The 16,900-nt window shown below is 38.2% G+C and overlaps 1 protein-coding gene across 2 annotated transcripts; it reads right to left on the bottom strand.

The window, feature by feature from the left end:
- Positions 1 to 12,609: 12,609 nt before the first annotated feature.
- On the bottom strand, positions 12,610 to 16,860 carry LOC133877297 (constitutive photomorphogenesis protein 10). 2 transcript variants are annotated; one of them, XM_062315551.1, is made up of 4 exons: positions 16,590 to 16,860; positions 14,256 to 14,329; positions 13,289 to 13,436; positions 12,610 to 12,954 (listed from the first exon to the last, which is right to left on the bottom strand). In XM_062315551.1, exons 1-4 carry the CDS (start codon positions 16,756 to 16,758, stop codon positions 12,854 to 12,856), a joined length of 492 nt encoding a protein of 163 aa, XP_062171535.1. In that variant the 5' UTR covers positions 16,759 to 16,860; the 3' UTR covers positions 12,610 to 12,853. The 2 variants fall into 2 exon arrangements, with proteins under 2 accessions (XP_062171535.1, XP_062171536.1); XM_062315552.1 differs by having other exon boundaries at positions 12,610 to 12,951.
- Between the last annotated feature and the right edge of the window lie 40 nt (positions 16,861 to 16,900).

Raw genomic sequence — 16,900 nt, 5'->3', positions numbered from 1 at the left:
TTATTGTATGCACAGGTCTGCACTAGACTTGACATTACAATGACAGTTGGAATGCTCGGTCGAAATCAAAGTAACCCAAGATTGGAACATTGGAAAGCTACAAAGAAAGTCAAACAGTATTTGCATGGACCCAAGGACTACAGTTTGACATTCAAACACATTGACCATTTAGAAGTGGTTGGATATTCAGATTCAGATTTTGCTAAATGTGTAGATAGTAGAAAATTTACTTCAGGGTATATCTTTCTTCTTGCTGGAGGGGCTATATCTTGGAGAAGTAACAAGCAAACTATAGTTGCTACATCTACAATGGAGGCAGAATTTAGTATGTGCTATGAAGCCATTACACAGGCATTATGGTTGACAAATTCTGTTGGTGGTCTCAAAATTGTCGATTCTATAACGAGTCCAAACAAGATTTTCTGCGATAATCATGATGCCATATTCTTCTCTAAGAATAATAAAAGTGGAAGCAAAATGGAGGAACATTCTTCTAGATGATTCTGGTGAATTTGACAAGCTTCTAGAGGAGATACATAAGGTTACTTGTAGGGAACCATATTCTGAGGAATCTGGACCAAGGATGGTGTCTTTGGAGGGAAGCTTGTCTAATGTCATTGAGAAACTTCAAGACTATGGGGGTTTGGATGAGAAAAAATCTCAATGGATAAAATTAAGCAATCATCCATTGAAAGGTTTCAACCAGAAAAAATGAATATGTTTAATAACCGCTCCTTGACATCTACCTTTGCATGAACTTTACTGATGGTGTGGCTGTGGGAGCTGGAAGTCCTTTGGCAAAGTCTAAAACCTTATAGAATCACACCTTTTTATTTGATCGTCAAAATCTAAACGGCTTAAAGAAACCAAATTTTGTGAATTCATAGAAGACAGTCGGCTCGTCTTCAAAATCGGCAAAAGATGTACCTTGTGGTTTTGATGAGTTTAGTGGGACAAAAGTTGGCCAAGAAAGTTCAAATTTGTTAAAACTGAATGCTGAAAAAAACCAAGAAGTGGCATGGAGACTATTTTCAGCAACTTGGAAATTTCTCCACTACTCTGCCATTTGCTCCTGCAAGGCAAGCTTCCAGTTGCCCTCTAATGTGCCAGTCCATGGTGTACAGTTTTCTGCAATGCTTGATGAGCAACAATTCTTCTTGGATGCACAATCTATTCTGCCTTATTTTCATCCAGAACAAATAAACCAACCTGAGGTGCATCAGCACTACCAGTACCTGCCACAGCTTCACTGTCAGCGGTTTGAAGCTCAGCATGCTATTAAAGCACATAGATATCTCATTGATAGGCCGATGAATTAGAGCCCAAGGCAACTATATTTTGAGTTGCCAATCTCTCACCAAATTGACAAATCTAAACAAAAGCCATTTTGGAACCATTATACAAACTATAGGAGTTCAAACCAATCAAATGCTTCTGATTCTTTCGCAGATTTTAACGCAATGAAAGTTTTGGACAAAGAGACTAAACAGAAGTTTCCTAAAACATTTAACTCTGTTGATGAAATAGCCTGAAGTGTTTATCTTATTGCTAAAGACTAGCGTGGTTGCGGCTTCTTACAGTGGAAACTCGCCAAGGGCAACCCATAAGATATTGAGAAGATTTTTCTTGAAATCATAGATTATATTGTGGAGCTAATGACACATTCTTATGGAAATTACGTTGTACAGATGCTGCTTGAGGTTTGTGATAAGGCTCAGTGTATCCAAATACTTCAAAGAATCACAAGAAAATTTTAGGATCTTGTTTAGATCTTGTGCCATATGCATGGGTTGGCTTCTCTCTCCCTTTTTATCTCTAATATGTGTTATTGTGCAATTAGTAGTTATTGTTTTGCTGAATTTTTCTTCCCAACCACAAGGCTTGGGCTGTTACCAAGGTCATTGAAACCCTTCAGACTCCAGAGTAGTTCTCCATGCTTGTTTCTGCACTGAAGTCTGGTATTCTAACTCTAGTAAAAAATATGAATGGCCACCATATTGCACTGTGCTGCTTACGGTGTCTAATGTCTGAATAACACAAGGAAAGGACTATATGCCTTGTCCACAGTTTCGATAAGTAGTACTATATGTGCAAATGCAATATCAAATCATGAACCATTTTCTGTTACATTGTCCAATAGCTTGGGAGTTTTGGTGTTTTGTGTATTCCTTATTAGATGTGTTATGAGTGTTTCCATTATCACTATTTCAGATGTTCTTTATCGAAGATTTGGTAGAAAGAAGCCTCGGGGCTTCTTGTCAATTACGTTTATGCTTGCTGTAGCCCCTGTGACTTTAGAGACAATCAAACTTATGAGGTTGGTGTTGGTGTTGGTGTTGTTTGTGAGCTTGGTATATGTTTTTAGCCCACTTCCTAACATGGTATCAAACGCTGGTTGTCTGTGAGGTTCCTATTTCATGTATCGGTAACACTTAGTTCTATTAACTTCTCTTGTACATGTCCATGGCTCTTTTATGCATATGTAAGTTTGATAGAGTGTTATTGGCTAACCTTTTATAATGTAAGCTTTTGAAATTAATTCTTTTCTCATAGCATAAAATTAAGTTACTTATAAAGAATGGTAAATGCTTTAGTATATTCAATTTGGCAATCAAATGTAATTTTCAACATTAATGCTCTGTTTGTTTCGATGTAAAATGATTTCGACGAAATTATTTTTAAAAAAATGATTTTCTCGAAAATATTTTTCGGCGTTTGGTTCGCAATTAAAAAATTACGAAATGCAAAAATCAGAGTTTGGCAAATGTCGCCGGAATCCGGCAACTTCCAGTCGCAGTTGCTGAATTCCGGTGAGAAAGTTTGACCGGATCCGGTCATATCCGGCCAGAATCTTTCGGATCCGGTCATATCCAGCCGGAATCTTCTGGATTCGGTCATATCCGGTTGGATCCTAGTCGTTTTGGCCAGATCCGATTGGATCAATAGCCAGATCCGCCCAGATTCGGCCTGATCCCGGCAGTTTTGGTCAGATCAGGCAATATTCCGGCCAGAATTTGGTCCGCCGGTGACCAGATACCGGCACCGACAGAATTCTGGTGGACTGATTCCGGCGCCGTCAGTATTCCGGCGACCGGATGTTGTCGGACTCCGGCGCCGACTAGATTCTGACGACCGACAATTGCTAAATTCTGATGATCGAATATCAAACATGCGTGTAAGGACGAAGAGCTTAATTTTGGAAAGCGATTTGCGGTTTTAAAAATCGTAAATCGTTTTCCGAAAATTAAAGAAGCTTTTACGGTCAAACCGAAAATGATTTTCGTTGACCATTATTTTCGCCCCTACCAAACACCGGAAAATGCCAAAATCAATTTCCAGAAATCATTTTACGCCGAAACAAACGGAGCATAAATGAAACACTAATTACATTTTTTTATGCAGTTTCTTATTGAAGCCGCAACTGGCAACTGTGTTGAACTTGCAAAGGACCGTCATTGCAGCTATGTACTTGAAAACTGCTTTAGCTATTGTGATGGTGAGTAAATGAACCGTTTTCTCAACGAATTGAAGGGTGCATACGCGGACTTGCCAATGCAGAAATTCGGCAGCCATGTGGTCGAGAAATGTATGAAGTATGCATGTGCTGAATGTATCGAGAAGCTCAGCATGCTATTAAAGCACACTGATATCTCATTGCTAGGCCGATGAATCAGAGCCCAAGGCAACTATATTTTGAGTTGCCAATCTCTCTCCAGATTGACAAATCTAAACAAGAGCCATTTTGGAACCATTATACAAACTATAGGGGTTCAAACCAATCAAATGCTTCCGATTCTTTCGCAGATTTTAACGCAATGCAAGTTTTGGACAAAAAGACTAAACAGAAGTTTCCTAAAACGTTTAACTTTGTTGATGAAATAGCCGGAAGTGTTTATCTTATTGCTAAAAACTAGTGTGGTTGCAACTTCTTACAGTGGAAACTCGCCAAGGGCAGCCCAAAATATATTGAGAAGATTTTTCTTGAAATCATAGATTATATTGTGAAGCTAATGACACATTCTTATGGAAATTACGTAGTACAGATGTTGCTTGAGGTTTGTGATGAGGCTTAGCATATCCAAATACTTCAAAGAATCACAAGAAAATTTGAGGATCTTGTTAAGATCTCGTGCCATATGCATGGGTTGGCTTCTCTCTCCCTTTTTATCTCTAACATTTGTGTTATTGTGCAATTAGTAGTTATTGTTTTGCTGAATTTTTCTTCCCAACCACAGGGCTTAGGTTGTTACCAAGGTCATTGAAACCTTTCAAACTCCATAGCAGTTCTCCATGCTTGTTTCCGCACTGAAGCCTGGTATTCTGACGCTGACTCTAGTAAAAAATATGAATGGCCACCATATTGCACTGTGCTGCTTACGGTGTCTAATGCCTGAATACCACAAGATAAGGACTATATGCCTTGTCCACAGTTTCGATAAGTAGTGTTGCATGTGCAAATGCAATATCAAACCATGAACCATTTTCTGTTACATTGTCCAATAGCTTGGGAGTTTTGATGTTTTGTGTATTCCTTATTAGATGTGTTATGGGTGTTTCCATTACCACTATTTCAGATGTTCTTTATCAAAGATTTGGTAGAAAGAAGCCTCAGGGCTTCTTGTCAATTACGTTTATGCTTGTCGTAACCCTTGTGGCTTTAGAGACAATCAAACTTATGAGGTTGGTGTTGGTGTTGTTTGTGAGCTTGATATATGTTTTTAGCCCACTTCCTAACATGGTATCAAACCTTAGTTGTCTGTGAGGTTCCCATTTCATGTATTGGCAACACTCTATTCTGTTAACTTCTCATGTACATGTCCATGGCTCTTTTATGCATATGTAAGTTTGATATAGTGTTAGTGGCTCACCTTTTTATAATGTAAGCTTTTGAAATTGATTCTTTTCTCATAGCATAAAATTGAATTACTTATCCAAAATGGTAAATGCTTTAGTATATTCAACCTAACAATTTAAGGTAATTTTCAACATTAAATGAAACACTAATTACATTTTTTTATGCAATTCCTTATTGAAGCTGCAACTAGCAACTGTGTTGAACTTGCAAAGGACCGCCATGGCAGCTATGTACTTGAAAACTGCTTTATATATTGTGATGGTGAGCAAATGAACCGTTTTCTTGACGGATTGAAGGGTGCATACGTAGACTTGTCAATGCAAAAATTGGGCAGTCATGTGGTCGAGAAATGTATGAAGTACGTAAGTGCTGAATGTATCGAAGAGCTTATTGACGATCTTCGGCTGGATCAAGTTATGCAAAGCCCTTATGGAAACTACGTTATCCAAGTTGCATTAATTTAGTCGAAGGTTAGCAAATGCATGGTTTTTATTAAAGTATTAATTAAATGATTAAATTTACTTCTTCCTATCAACTTAAGCATTAGGAAAAGTGGTGATTTAACAGTTTTAAACCATCTTTTGTTTTAGGAACTCCAAAATAAACGTTAAGAAAAAAAATGAGACCATAATTGTCATGATATGACTAGACTCTTTTTGTTACTTATTTTTATTATAACTTGTTGAGCAGGGTCAGTGAGCTCTTCATATGAGATTGTTGGTAGCCATAAAAGAGCAGGAACCTGTGTTTTAGGCAAGTCCACTATTAAAGCACAAGACACTTCTAGTGTGTCTCAACTACGTAAAGAGTCCTAGTGGGTCTCTTGATAGAGTATATGGATGATAAGGATAAGTACATAACTTAGCATGAAGAGTTCTAGTTGTAATTAGAATACTATCTAGGTGTTGTATCAGATTAGTATTACCTATCTAGCTATACCCGAATACTATAAATAAGAATTATCTTGTAAACGTGTTTATCTTGTAAACTCTATATATACATCAATACATGCTCACTAGATGAGCAAAAGAGAAACTATTCTACATGGTATCAAAGCTCCTCATAGACTAACGTCTTATCCTTCCTCTTTTTGTCCTTACCCGTCATTATGTCTGGTTTCACTGCTGCTTCATCCCCAACTCAATCCGATAAACAACCATCTTCCAATCCTTCTTCTTCCAATGTTATCTTCACTATTCCGAACATGAACCACAACTTGAATATCAAAATCTTCAACAGCAACTTCACCGGTTGGAGAACTCAGATTCTGGCTTATATCAGAGGCCAAGATGCGTATGGCTTTCTGGATGGCACTTCTCAACCTCCAGCCCAGACCATCCCGAATACATGCACTACTGCAGGTGCACCCGCAACGATGGCAAATCCAAAGTTCCTTGCCTAGTGTCAACGGGACCAAATGATTCTAAGCATGTTGATTTCCACGCTCACCGAGCCACTTGTCGTCCATACAATAGGCTGTGTTACTTCCCACAATCTCTAGACTACATTAGTCACCATATTTGCTTCTCAAGCAAGATCTCAAGTTATGCAGATCCACTACCAGCTTGCTACGACCAAGAAAGGTAGTTCCTCCATTACTGAATATTTTCAGTCTATTAAATCCATGAGTAACAATCTTGCTGTTGCCGAACAGCATCTGAATGATTTTGAAAGTGTATCCTACCTTCTTGCTGGCCTCGGATCAAAGTATGATCCGTTTGTTACCTCTGTAACAACTCGGTTGGACCCTCTTTCCTTAGATGAATTATATGGTCATCTTTTTGCCCACAAGATAAGGATTGAACATCACTTTTCATCCAATGAGCTAACATTGCCAACGACTCATTTTTCAGCTCGGGCTCCCATGCCTTGTGGTCGTGGATATCATGGACATAACCACAACAATTACCGTGGCAGAGGAGCTCCTTCAAGTGGCTATGGCCGTGGCACATACTTCCAACAAGATCTAGCAGTAGCACCCTCTCGCCCTATCTGCCAACTCTGTGGGAAGATTGGCCATACTGCTCCTAGGTGTTATCAGCATCCTGATTGGGCTCTAGCTGCACCAAATCCTCAAGCATATTACTCATCTCCTTCGCTGCCCTTTGAGGAAAATTGGTACCCGGATACTGGTACCACACATCATATCACCAATGATCTGCAGAATCTAAACCTGTCTTTTGAGACATACACTGGCTAAGATTAGATTCGCCTAGGGAATGGTACAAGTTTGTCTATTAAACATTCTAGTTCTAAATCCCTTTCATTCTCTTGTCGCAAATTCCTTCTCAAACAATTACTTCATGTTCCTCTCATATGAAGAAACCTTATTTCAGTATGTCAATTTGCTCTTGATAATTCTGTTTTCTTTGAGTTTTACCCTTCTCACTTTGTTATCAAAGACTACAAGACAGGGACTCAAATCCACCAAGGCCAACTTAACAATGACCTCTATCAACTCTTTCCTTCGCATGTGCATCCATCCACACCTCAAGCACTTGTTGGTGAGAGGACTACATCACATTGTTGGCACAAAAGATTGGGACATTTAGCCCTTCGGATTGTCAACCTTGTTCTATCCAAGTTTCAACTTCCAGTTTCCAATCATAAGGCACTACAACCCTACATTGCCTGCCCTCAGGCCAAGGGTCATCAGTTGCCATTTTCAATTTCAACTTCAAACATTTGTAATCCATTTGAACTACTTTATTCAGATGTGTGGGATCTTTCCCCAACTCTTTCAATAAATGGCAATTGCTATTATGCTTCTTTTGTGGATGCATTCACTCATTTTACTTGGGTTTATCCTATTCAATCTAAATCTGATGTTATGTCTGTTTTTATCAAGTTTCAAACCATGATTGAACGATTACTCAATATCAAAATTAAATGTGTACAAACTGATTGGGGTGGCGAGTATCGCAATCTCAATAAATATTTTCAATCTATTGGAATAATTTGTGTTTCCTACCCCCACACACATCATCAACAAGGGTGCGTTGAAAGGAAACATCGACATCTCATTGATAATACCTTAGCCCTTCGAGCTGACAATTCTCTTCCCAAGATTTGTTGTGATGAAGCTTGCCTAACTTCATGTTATTTAATAAATCGGCTCCCCACTCATTTGTTGCAAAATATATCTCCTTTTGAAAAACTTTTCTCTTGGGCTCCTGATTATAAGTTCTTCACTGTATTTGGTTGTGCTTGCTTCCCCAACCTTAGACCTTACAACTCACATAAATTCTCTCCTAGATCCAAATAGTGTGCCTTCTTAGGTAATAGCTCACACCATAAAGGCTATAAATGTTATCATCATGAATCCAGGTGTATGTTTATATCTCGTGAAGTAGTTTTCCATGAAACCGTGTTTCCTTTTTTTAAAAAAACACATCATAGTCAGCCCCATCTTCTCCAAATCTTACTACTTCAGCACCTTCACTCTTTCGATAATTCATGCATGTGTCTCGGGTTCCACTCCTCCAAACCCCTCACCTTTACCTACTGATTCCAGCCTCTCTCATTCTCCTCCTAGCTCTTCATCAATTCATGCAGAATCAAATGTTCCTCCTGTCCAAACTCTGGACTCGGCACCTCCTAGATTACACCCTATGCGCACAAGATCGTAGAATAATGTTCGACAAATAAGGCAACTCACAGATGGCACGGTAAGGTATCCTCTCCCTCGGGCATTACTCTCAGATTCTGCACTTTTAGAACGTACTTGCTTCTCTAATGCTGTCAAGGTTAGTGAATGGCGCAATGCCATGCAAGTTGAGTTCAATGCCTTACTCAAGAACCAAACATGGTCTTTTGTTCCTCCACGATCAGCCAAGAATATTGTAGGCTACAAATGGGTTTTTAAACTCAAGAGAAAAGCTCATGGATCTGTAGAACACCACAAGGCACGATTGGTTGCTAAGGAATTTCACCAACATGCGGGCCTAGACTATGATGAGACCTTTAGTTCTGTGGTAATACTGACTACAATACGAACTGTTTTGTTAATTGCAAATTCTGCAGGTTGGTAAATAAAGCAAACTAACATTCAAAATGTGTTTCTGCATGGTCTCTTAACTGAAGATGTGCATATGGCACAACCACCGGGCTTCATTCACCCAAATCATAGTCAACACATTTGCAAATTGCATAAGGCAATTTATGGTCTAAAACAGGCACCACGGGCTTGGTTTTCTTATCTCAATCGACAGCTACTAAAGATTGGTTTCATTGGTTCAAAAGCCGATTCCTCCTTGTTCATCTATCGCACAGCAACAGTAACTATGTATTTACTAATATATGTTGATGATATTATCATCATTTCTTCAATTCCTACTGTCATTGATGAACTATTACAGCTTCTATGGATTGACTTTGCGGTTAAAGACTTGGGAAATCTTCACTACTTCGTTGGAGTTGAAGTCCTACTCGTGAAGGATGGTCTCTTGCTCTCTCAACAGTGATACATTAGAGACTTATTACACAAAACCAACATGAGAATGCAAAAGCAGTTACGTCTCCCATGTCATCATCTTCAGTTTTGTCAGCATTCATGGGTGATCCTATGGAAGATCCATCTCTATACCGCAGCACAGTCGACTCCCTCTAATATTTGTCACTCGCTCGTCCAAATTTGGCGTTGTCAATCGTATTTGCCAATTCATGCATAAACCGACCAAACTACATTGGCAAGCTGTCAAGAGGATCCTTCGTTATCTCAAGCATGCAATCACTCACGGGTTGCTACTGCAGAAAACTCCTTCCATATCTCTTTAAGCATTCTCAGATGTAGATTGGGCAGGTTGCCCAGATGGCCAATGCTCTACGGGAGCTTATTGTGTTTTTCTTGGCTCCAACTTAATTTCTTAGAGTTCTAGAAAGTAGCCTACAGTCTCCCACTCATCTACAGAGGTAGAATACAAGTTAGTTGCAAACACTACAGCAAAATTACTTTGAATTCAATCTCCTCTGTAGGATCTTGGACTGACACTTCCTTCTCCACCAAAAATTTGGTGTGACAACATTGGAGCTACCTATTTGCCAGTCAATCCCCTTTTTCATGCAAGAACTAAGCATGTGGAAATTGATTTCCACTTTGCTCGAGAACTAGTTGTTGCCAAGTCATTGGAAATCCTCTTCATTCCAAGTTCCGAACAGCTAGCAGATGTGCAGACCAAGCATCTAGTCTCCAAAAGATTTCATCTTCTTTCTTCCAAGCTCAACATCTGTTCAACCCCGCTGAACTTGCGGGAGGGTATTAACGCACAAGACACATCTAGTGTGTCTCAACTACTTAAAGAGTCCTAGTGGATCTCTTGATATAGTATCCGGATGATAAGAATAAGTAGATAACTTAGCATGAAGAGTTCAAGTTATAATTAGAATACTATCTAGGTGTTGTATCAGATTAATATTACCTATCTACCTATACCCGAATACTAGAGATAAGAATTGTCTTGTAAACATGTTTATCTTGTAACCTCTATATATACATCAATACATGCTCACTAGATGAGCAAGACAGAAACTGTTTTATCAACCTAAAGACTCTGAGTTTCTACACCCACATGGGAAGAAACTTCTGGTTGTCTAAGCACTTTGAAGAAGGATTGTTTATGATCCTAAGTTTTATTTGCCCTAGAAATAGTTCCTTGGTCTTATTTATTTTCTTTCTTTCCTTTTATTTTTTCCGACTTACTGTTTCGACTAAAATAGTGATTGTTTCTTTTTCTTTTTGTCTTTGTTCGATTAATTTCATGGTGGAAGAGGTAGTAATACTTTTGTAATGCTCAACACAATTGTGCTTCATGTCTGAGTGTTTTTTTTTTCCTTCTTTCCCCCCCCCCCCCCCCCCCCCCCCCCCCCCCCCTGTTTGTATTCTCATCGAATTACGTTTTGTGACAAAATCATTTGTTGAGACCAATAATCTACACAAAGTTAAAGTTAGATGCCCATGTCTCATCCTTCATCTGGGAGCTTTGCAAGATGCAATGGTGTGAAATTTTTGTTTTTGTTTATCATTAGGTCTACAGCCACTTCATATAAATTTTTGTTTTTGAGAAAGTATGCTGTACATAAGGGATCACTAAATTTTTGTATACAAATTTAATTGACACACGCACACATTTTGATATACGTCAGGATGTGGATTGTGGAAAAACCCTGCATCCAATTTCAGTTTTTTCTTATCATGTTGGACACTTTGTTATTATAGGAGAGAAAATAGGATCTCATCTGCTTGAGCTTTAAACTTTGCTAATGACTATCTGCTAAAAGTAATTATATTTTGTTACCATCGAGTATACTAAGGATAATAGTGTTGCAGTTTCTTGAAGGAACATCAAACTGTGGCATCCTGATCCTTTATAAAGGATGCACATATGAGTTTGCTGGTTTCATTAAGTTGTACTAACAATACTGGAATTTTTTTCCAAGGGAAGTAGAATCCTCTTCATTAGGATAAAATCAATCATTTCTAGTATTGTTTATGAATCTGACATGGGGTCTTGGTCCATTGCAAGGTCAATGAGGACATAGTATATGAAATGAGGAAGAAAATCAATTTATAAATTTAAACTATCAATAATCAATATCATACTAGATATCATGTTTTAGAAAACCTTCAAGACTTTCCGAGCGTTTAATACTATTCGTTGCACAATGCAAACAATGTGAATTTATGTGCTTTAAAATACTTTTTATCTTCTTCCGAGCATTTAATTCAAATTGACGATGGTTATGCACGTTGAAAACTTTCATGAATGTGAAAATGAGACATTCTAAATAAGTAAACAAGGGTATTTTTTAAGAATTCGTGGACGTTGAGACTTTCAATTAATAATTATTATTATTATCATAATTGGGGGACCTTAATTAGAGACTATTTACTAACTTTTTACTATATTAGAGCCTTAAACATATATATATATTTTTTTAAGAACTTTTTGTTGTACAATTATTAATTGGAAGCCTTGTTTTATTTAGGCAATCGCCTAAAGCTTGAGCCAGCCCTGCATGTGGACTATCACATAAATTTATAAGAAAATTGTAGTAAAAGTTCCGCAAAAATGCACCTCAGTAATGTTTCATGTTTCTCAACCATTCATTTCTTATTCTTCGTAGATACTTCGGTAATTCAAGCATCACTAGATGTACCTCTCAATCTCTCATGAATGGATCATTCAAATTTGAAATGCCAACAACGATGTACCGCAAAATTCTACTCCCAACTGACATCTGACGTTTTATTTGGCCCCTCAAACCCTTCCCAACAACCTGTTAGAAGCTATTCAGGGAAACGTTGTAACAATCTTAACATTGTTCACATTATCAATTAAAGAATTGGAAAAATTGGATCAGTAACTTATAAAATAACAGGTCAAATTGTGGAAACCACCATGGAACTGAAACCAGTACCATCTCTTCTCCATATAATTTGAAATGAGCAGGTTAAAGTCTTCACAATATATGCACGAGTCTATAATTGCATTCATAGTTTCATTGGGGTTTGAAAGATTACACCATTTTGATTTTCTGTCAAATTAGTAGAATGGAAAAAATTTGAAGTATGAATTTGACTCAAAGAATGATCAGGTGATGGTAGTATGGTAGCATTAACATTAAGGGAAAGGAGAAGAATAACCTGAGAGTCAAACAATAAACAAAGGGTCGAGATTTGATTTGAACCCCAAGGAGTGATTTGATAAACGGTCAAACCTCAAGGACTGATACAGTATTTTTCCCTACTACGAATCACCAACCAACCAACCATTATATTATGACATATATTCTTAAAAAGGTTTTTTCACATTTCATGTTGCATGCCATTCAGTAGGTCTCTTTCAGCCATTATCAAACATTCTGGGTCGTCAGAAGCTTAGACTAATATTTTAGCAGGTTGCCATGTGAAATTTGCAAACATTTTTTTTCCTATCCATGAGTTAAGATGTTAGAAACATATCTGCCATTCGAAGGGCACTTCATCAGGTTTCACCTGAGTCACTTGGCAAAGCGCCTTGTCCACTCTGCAACAAGTTCATCGTGTTTAGCTCTATCTGCCAAGTACAATCGAGCAATGCCAGGGATAAGCGGATTATCTGCTGCAACGAGAATATTCATGTATTCAGTACAAGAAACACACATATACTTCCCAAGTGTTATCTGGTGACATCTCAGTTATCAGTCAAGCCATGAAGGTGTCTGCATCGCTACAATTTGAGAAGTGCAAAGGCCAACTTTAATGTGTTTTATGTTGTAAGGAAGATTGGATATTGGCTAGTGTCGTTTGGTGAGGTGTAAGCCTGTAAGGGATGCATCACATATCCAAAACCCTCAACCCCCTTTCCCAACATACAAATATAGATTAAGAAATTTAAATATCTTTAGAGTATTCATTGAAAATATGAATGCCCAATAGAAATCCTAAGAACTTACAGGGGTCAGGATTTGTGAAAAATGATCTGATTGCAAGTAGCACCTTAGTGATTGTAAGAGCTGGACTCCAACTATCCTTTAAGATGTCTAAACTCAAATTACCAGCAGTATCAACATTGCAGTGGTAGATTCGAGTTTTGAACACTACCTGCTAACACAACGTTATAATCAAAGCAGATAGGAGTAAACAATGGACTTTTTTTTTTTCTTTGTTCCTTTTTGCAAGCTAATAAACAGTGGACATCAAAGCATAACAAGGAGTTAATAATTCCCACAAACAGTAATACAACACATCTGCATTTATTTTACATAAATTTTTTTTTCCAGAAATTCAATATTCATTTGTTATGAATCTATGGATTTTTGGACTAAACCTTAGATCTCTTTGAATCATAAGACTGGCTTCAAACATTAACTCAGCTGCTTAGTTGTAAGCTATCATGGTATGACATACGAGAACTGAAATAGTGAATATTTGATTATGCGTTTTGGATGGTCTGTGTATGTTCACACATGCAAATGTAATAACGCAGAGCACCCACCATAGGCTTATTGTTGCATTGAGATCACTACTTGTTATTTTTCCAAAAGTTCCCGTGCTTTTTTTCTTAAATTCTCACACCATTCCCATTGCATTCTCAAGATGTTTATAAAATTTTATAACTCCTTCCATTTCCATATTTTGACCATAAAACATGTATGATATTTGGAAAAAAGGAAATAGAAATCAGAGCTTTAGATTTTCAATTTATCTCATGTTCACCTATTTTAAATGGTGATATTGCTGCTAGAACCACCCCCCAATGCCGGCCCAAATGGGGTGGGGAGGATATAAAAGATATATGGTGATATTCTTATAAAATATGTATTCTGATGTTCAAGATGACATACTACTTCAAATTGTCCAATCCTATTAGATAAACAACAGATTACGAATCCGCTTAAGAGTTTTCAATAAGTTGCATACCTTCGGAGGGTTGAAAGGATAATCACTTGGAAATGTTATGTCTAGGAAATATATACCACCTTCGTATGGTGTTCCTAAAAAAACATGGACACAAAAAATTTGGTCAATATAGTCAAGACAACCATGCCACATGCGAATGACAAAACTATATCCCTCACAATCATCTTTGCTTGTATCTAGCATTACAACCATAAACCAAGGTACTCGGAAACATGGAAAATTCAATCATATTCATTTGAACAGTTCATTCAAGTTATAAGCCAAGAAGCCAAAGTCAAGACCTTTTTTTACTCCTTAACTAGCGCTGGTAGCATCCGCTTTTCCTGGAAAAGTGTTTGGCGTACTCAAGCTCCTCCTAAGGCTACTACTTTCTTTGTGTGGACTGCGGCTCTCAGTAAGATACTCACCCAAGACAACCTTAGGAAACGACATGTCATCGTGATCAATCGATGCTGCATGCGTAAGAAGACCGAGGAAACGGTGGATCATCTTCTTCTTCACTACGGCGTGGCTTCTGTCTTGTAGAATTCTCTCTTCAGCCGTTTCGAGATGTCTTGGGTTATGCCTAGACGGGTTATTGATTTGTTTGCATGTTGGTGGTCATCTGGTAGATCAAGGAGTGCTGCTGTTTGGAAAATGACGCCTATTTGTATCTTTTGGTGCTTATGGTGGGAAAGAAACAATAGGAGTTTTGAAGACTTGGAAAGATCTTTAGAAGAGATCCTTTCTTTGCCCTATCACTCTTTGTATTGTTGGACTTCGGCTTATGTCCATCCTTTGTATATTTCTTTTTCTAACTTCCTCACTCGCTTTTCTATTTCTAGTTAGATATTTTCCCTGTATACTACCAGTGTACTAAGGAACGCATTACATTTTTTATTTAAAATTGATTTCTTACCTATCAAAAAAAAAAAAAAAAAACAGGCCAAGAAGCCAGCACTGAATGGAATCCAACTCAAAATAACAGGGGGGTTGGTGTGTGTGCTGGTGGGGAAGAAGAGCCCACAATGAGCCCGGCCCTGACATGTTTGTTGACTCTAATAAACCTTTTTATCAGTATTCTCTATTTCTCTAAACAGGATCTTGACAACACATGCAAGAGAACAAAGAAAAAGGAACCAAAGCTATGAGAAACAAAAGCAAATACATTTATTTGGGGTGTGGCTAGGAAATGAATACCACCTTCTCGCCCCCCCTTGGGCTACTTTCTCAATATTGAAATTATAAGGCTAGGTTGTTTACTGAGTGATCTCTGTTCTAAGCAACCCAAAGAAAGTGTATCTTGTATGGTATGTAAGGGGAAGAGGGCTAACAAAAGATTGAGAGACTCTTAATTATTGAATGAAACAGATCCAACCATAGAGAATGAGACCCATATTCAAGAAACCAAAAGCATGAAAGCCACTTCATCACCAATACCTCTATCGGAATTATGAAATTGAAGCTTAAGCCAAGGCAGGGGGTAATTTTAATCTAATTCTCAAAACAAAGTAAACTCAAATCACAAGATTGAGCTGAATACCAGAATTTCACCACCAGCCCCATTACTCAAAACCAGCAAGATTCGAGCTTAAATTGATAATCAAGTTTAAGCCAACACTCAACCGATATGGAAACCCAAGTTATGGTTGAAGACGAGAAACATCACACACAATCATCAAAATTCAAGCTCATTTGCTAAAGCAACTTTACGCTAACATTCAAATGATATGAAAACCCAAGTTATGGCTGAAGAAGAGAACTTCATTACCAACCCCATTACTCATCACTATCGAAATTCAACCTTAAATTGAGAAAGTGAGCAAATTTAAGCTAAAACTAGAACAACAAAGTAAACCCAAATCATAAAATTGGGAGCTTTAAACCAGAACTCTACCACCAGCCCCACTAAAAATCATCAAAACCAAGCTTTATTTGAGAAAGTAAGTCAATCTAACGAACAAAACAAAGAAAGCCCAAAAGGAGAGGGGGGGGGGGGGGGGGGGGGGGGGGAATCCAGCTTGAAAATCAGAACTTCATCACCAGTCCCCTTACTCAAATTCATCAAAACAAAAGCTCAAGAATTGAAAAGGTAGGTCGAAGCTAACACTCAAACAAAAAGCAAGCCCAACTTTACCATTACCCCGAATCCTCAAATATCAAGTTTAGATTCAGCAAAGTGAGTAAATTCCCAAGCAAGAACTCAAAACAAACTAAACCCAGAAGCGCATTAACTGAGCCTGAAAAACAAAACTTCATCACAAACCCATCACTCAGAAACTCAGGAACAACAGAGTGAAAAACACACAACAAGCCGAATAGTACCGAAACCAGTAAGAAGGAGGAAGTGGGGACCTTGGGGGCCGACGATGGTAGCGACCCAGTGGTAGAGATTGTCGCCCTTGGGCCCAGCGGAGCAGTCAGGAGGTGGGTCCATGTTCAGCTCCGCCATTTCTCTCTGGATCCTCTTTCCCGATGCTGATGATGATCTTCCTCGTCTTCCTCCTCCTGATATCATCATCATCACGCTCCCGCTTGTCTCTGAGACACAATCAGAAAACCGATAGAAAGAGAGAAATGTCAAAACGCACCGTTTTGTGCCTGGAGGAATAGAGGATAAGGGTGACAAAAATGCTGGTAGTGGAACTGTGGAAGCTACTCTTATA

This window comes from Alnus glutinosa, chromosome 9 (genome assembly GCF_958979055.1).
Source record: "Alnus glutinosa chromosome 9, dhAlnGlut1.1, whole genome shotgun sequence".
NCBI lineage: Eukaryota > Viridiplantae > Streptophyta > Magnoliopsida > Fagales > Betulaceae > Alnus > Alnus glutinosa.
The sequence above is the reverse complement of the archived record's forward strand: the minus strand, read 5'-3'. Positions and strand labels throughout refer to the sequence as shown.

Coding starts and splice junctions, on each gene's coding strand:
- LOC133877297 (XM_062315551.1), bottom strand. CDS start 16,758: ATGATGATGATATCAGGAGGAGGAAGACGAGGAAGATCATCATCAGCA. Junction 14,330..16,589: donor TACCATCGTCGGCCCCCAAG/GTCCCCACTTCC, acceptor ATGTTTTTTTAG/GAACACCATACGAAGGTGGT. Junction 13,437..14,255: donor ATCCTTTCAACCCTCCGAAG/GTATGCAACTTA, acceptor TTGTGTTAGCAG/GTAGTGTTCAAAACTCGAAT.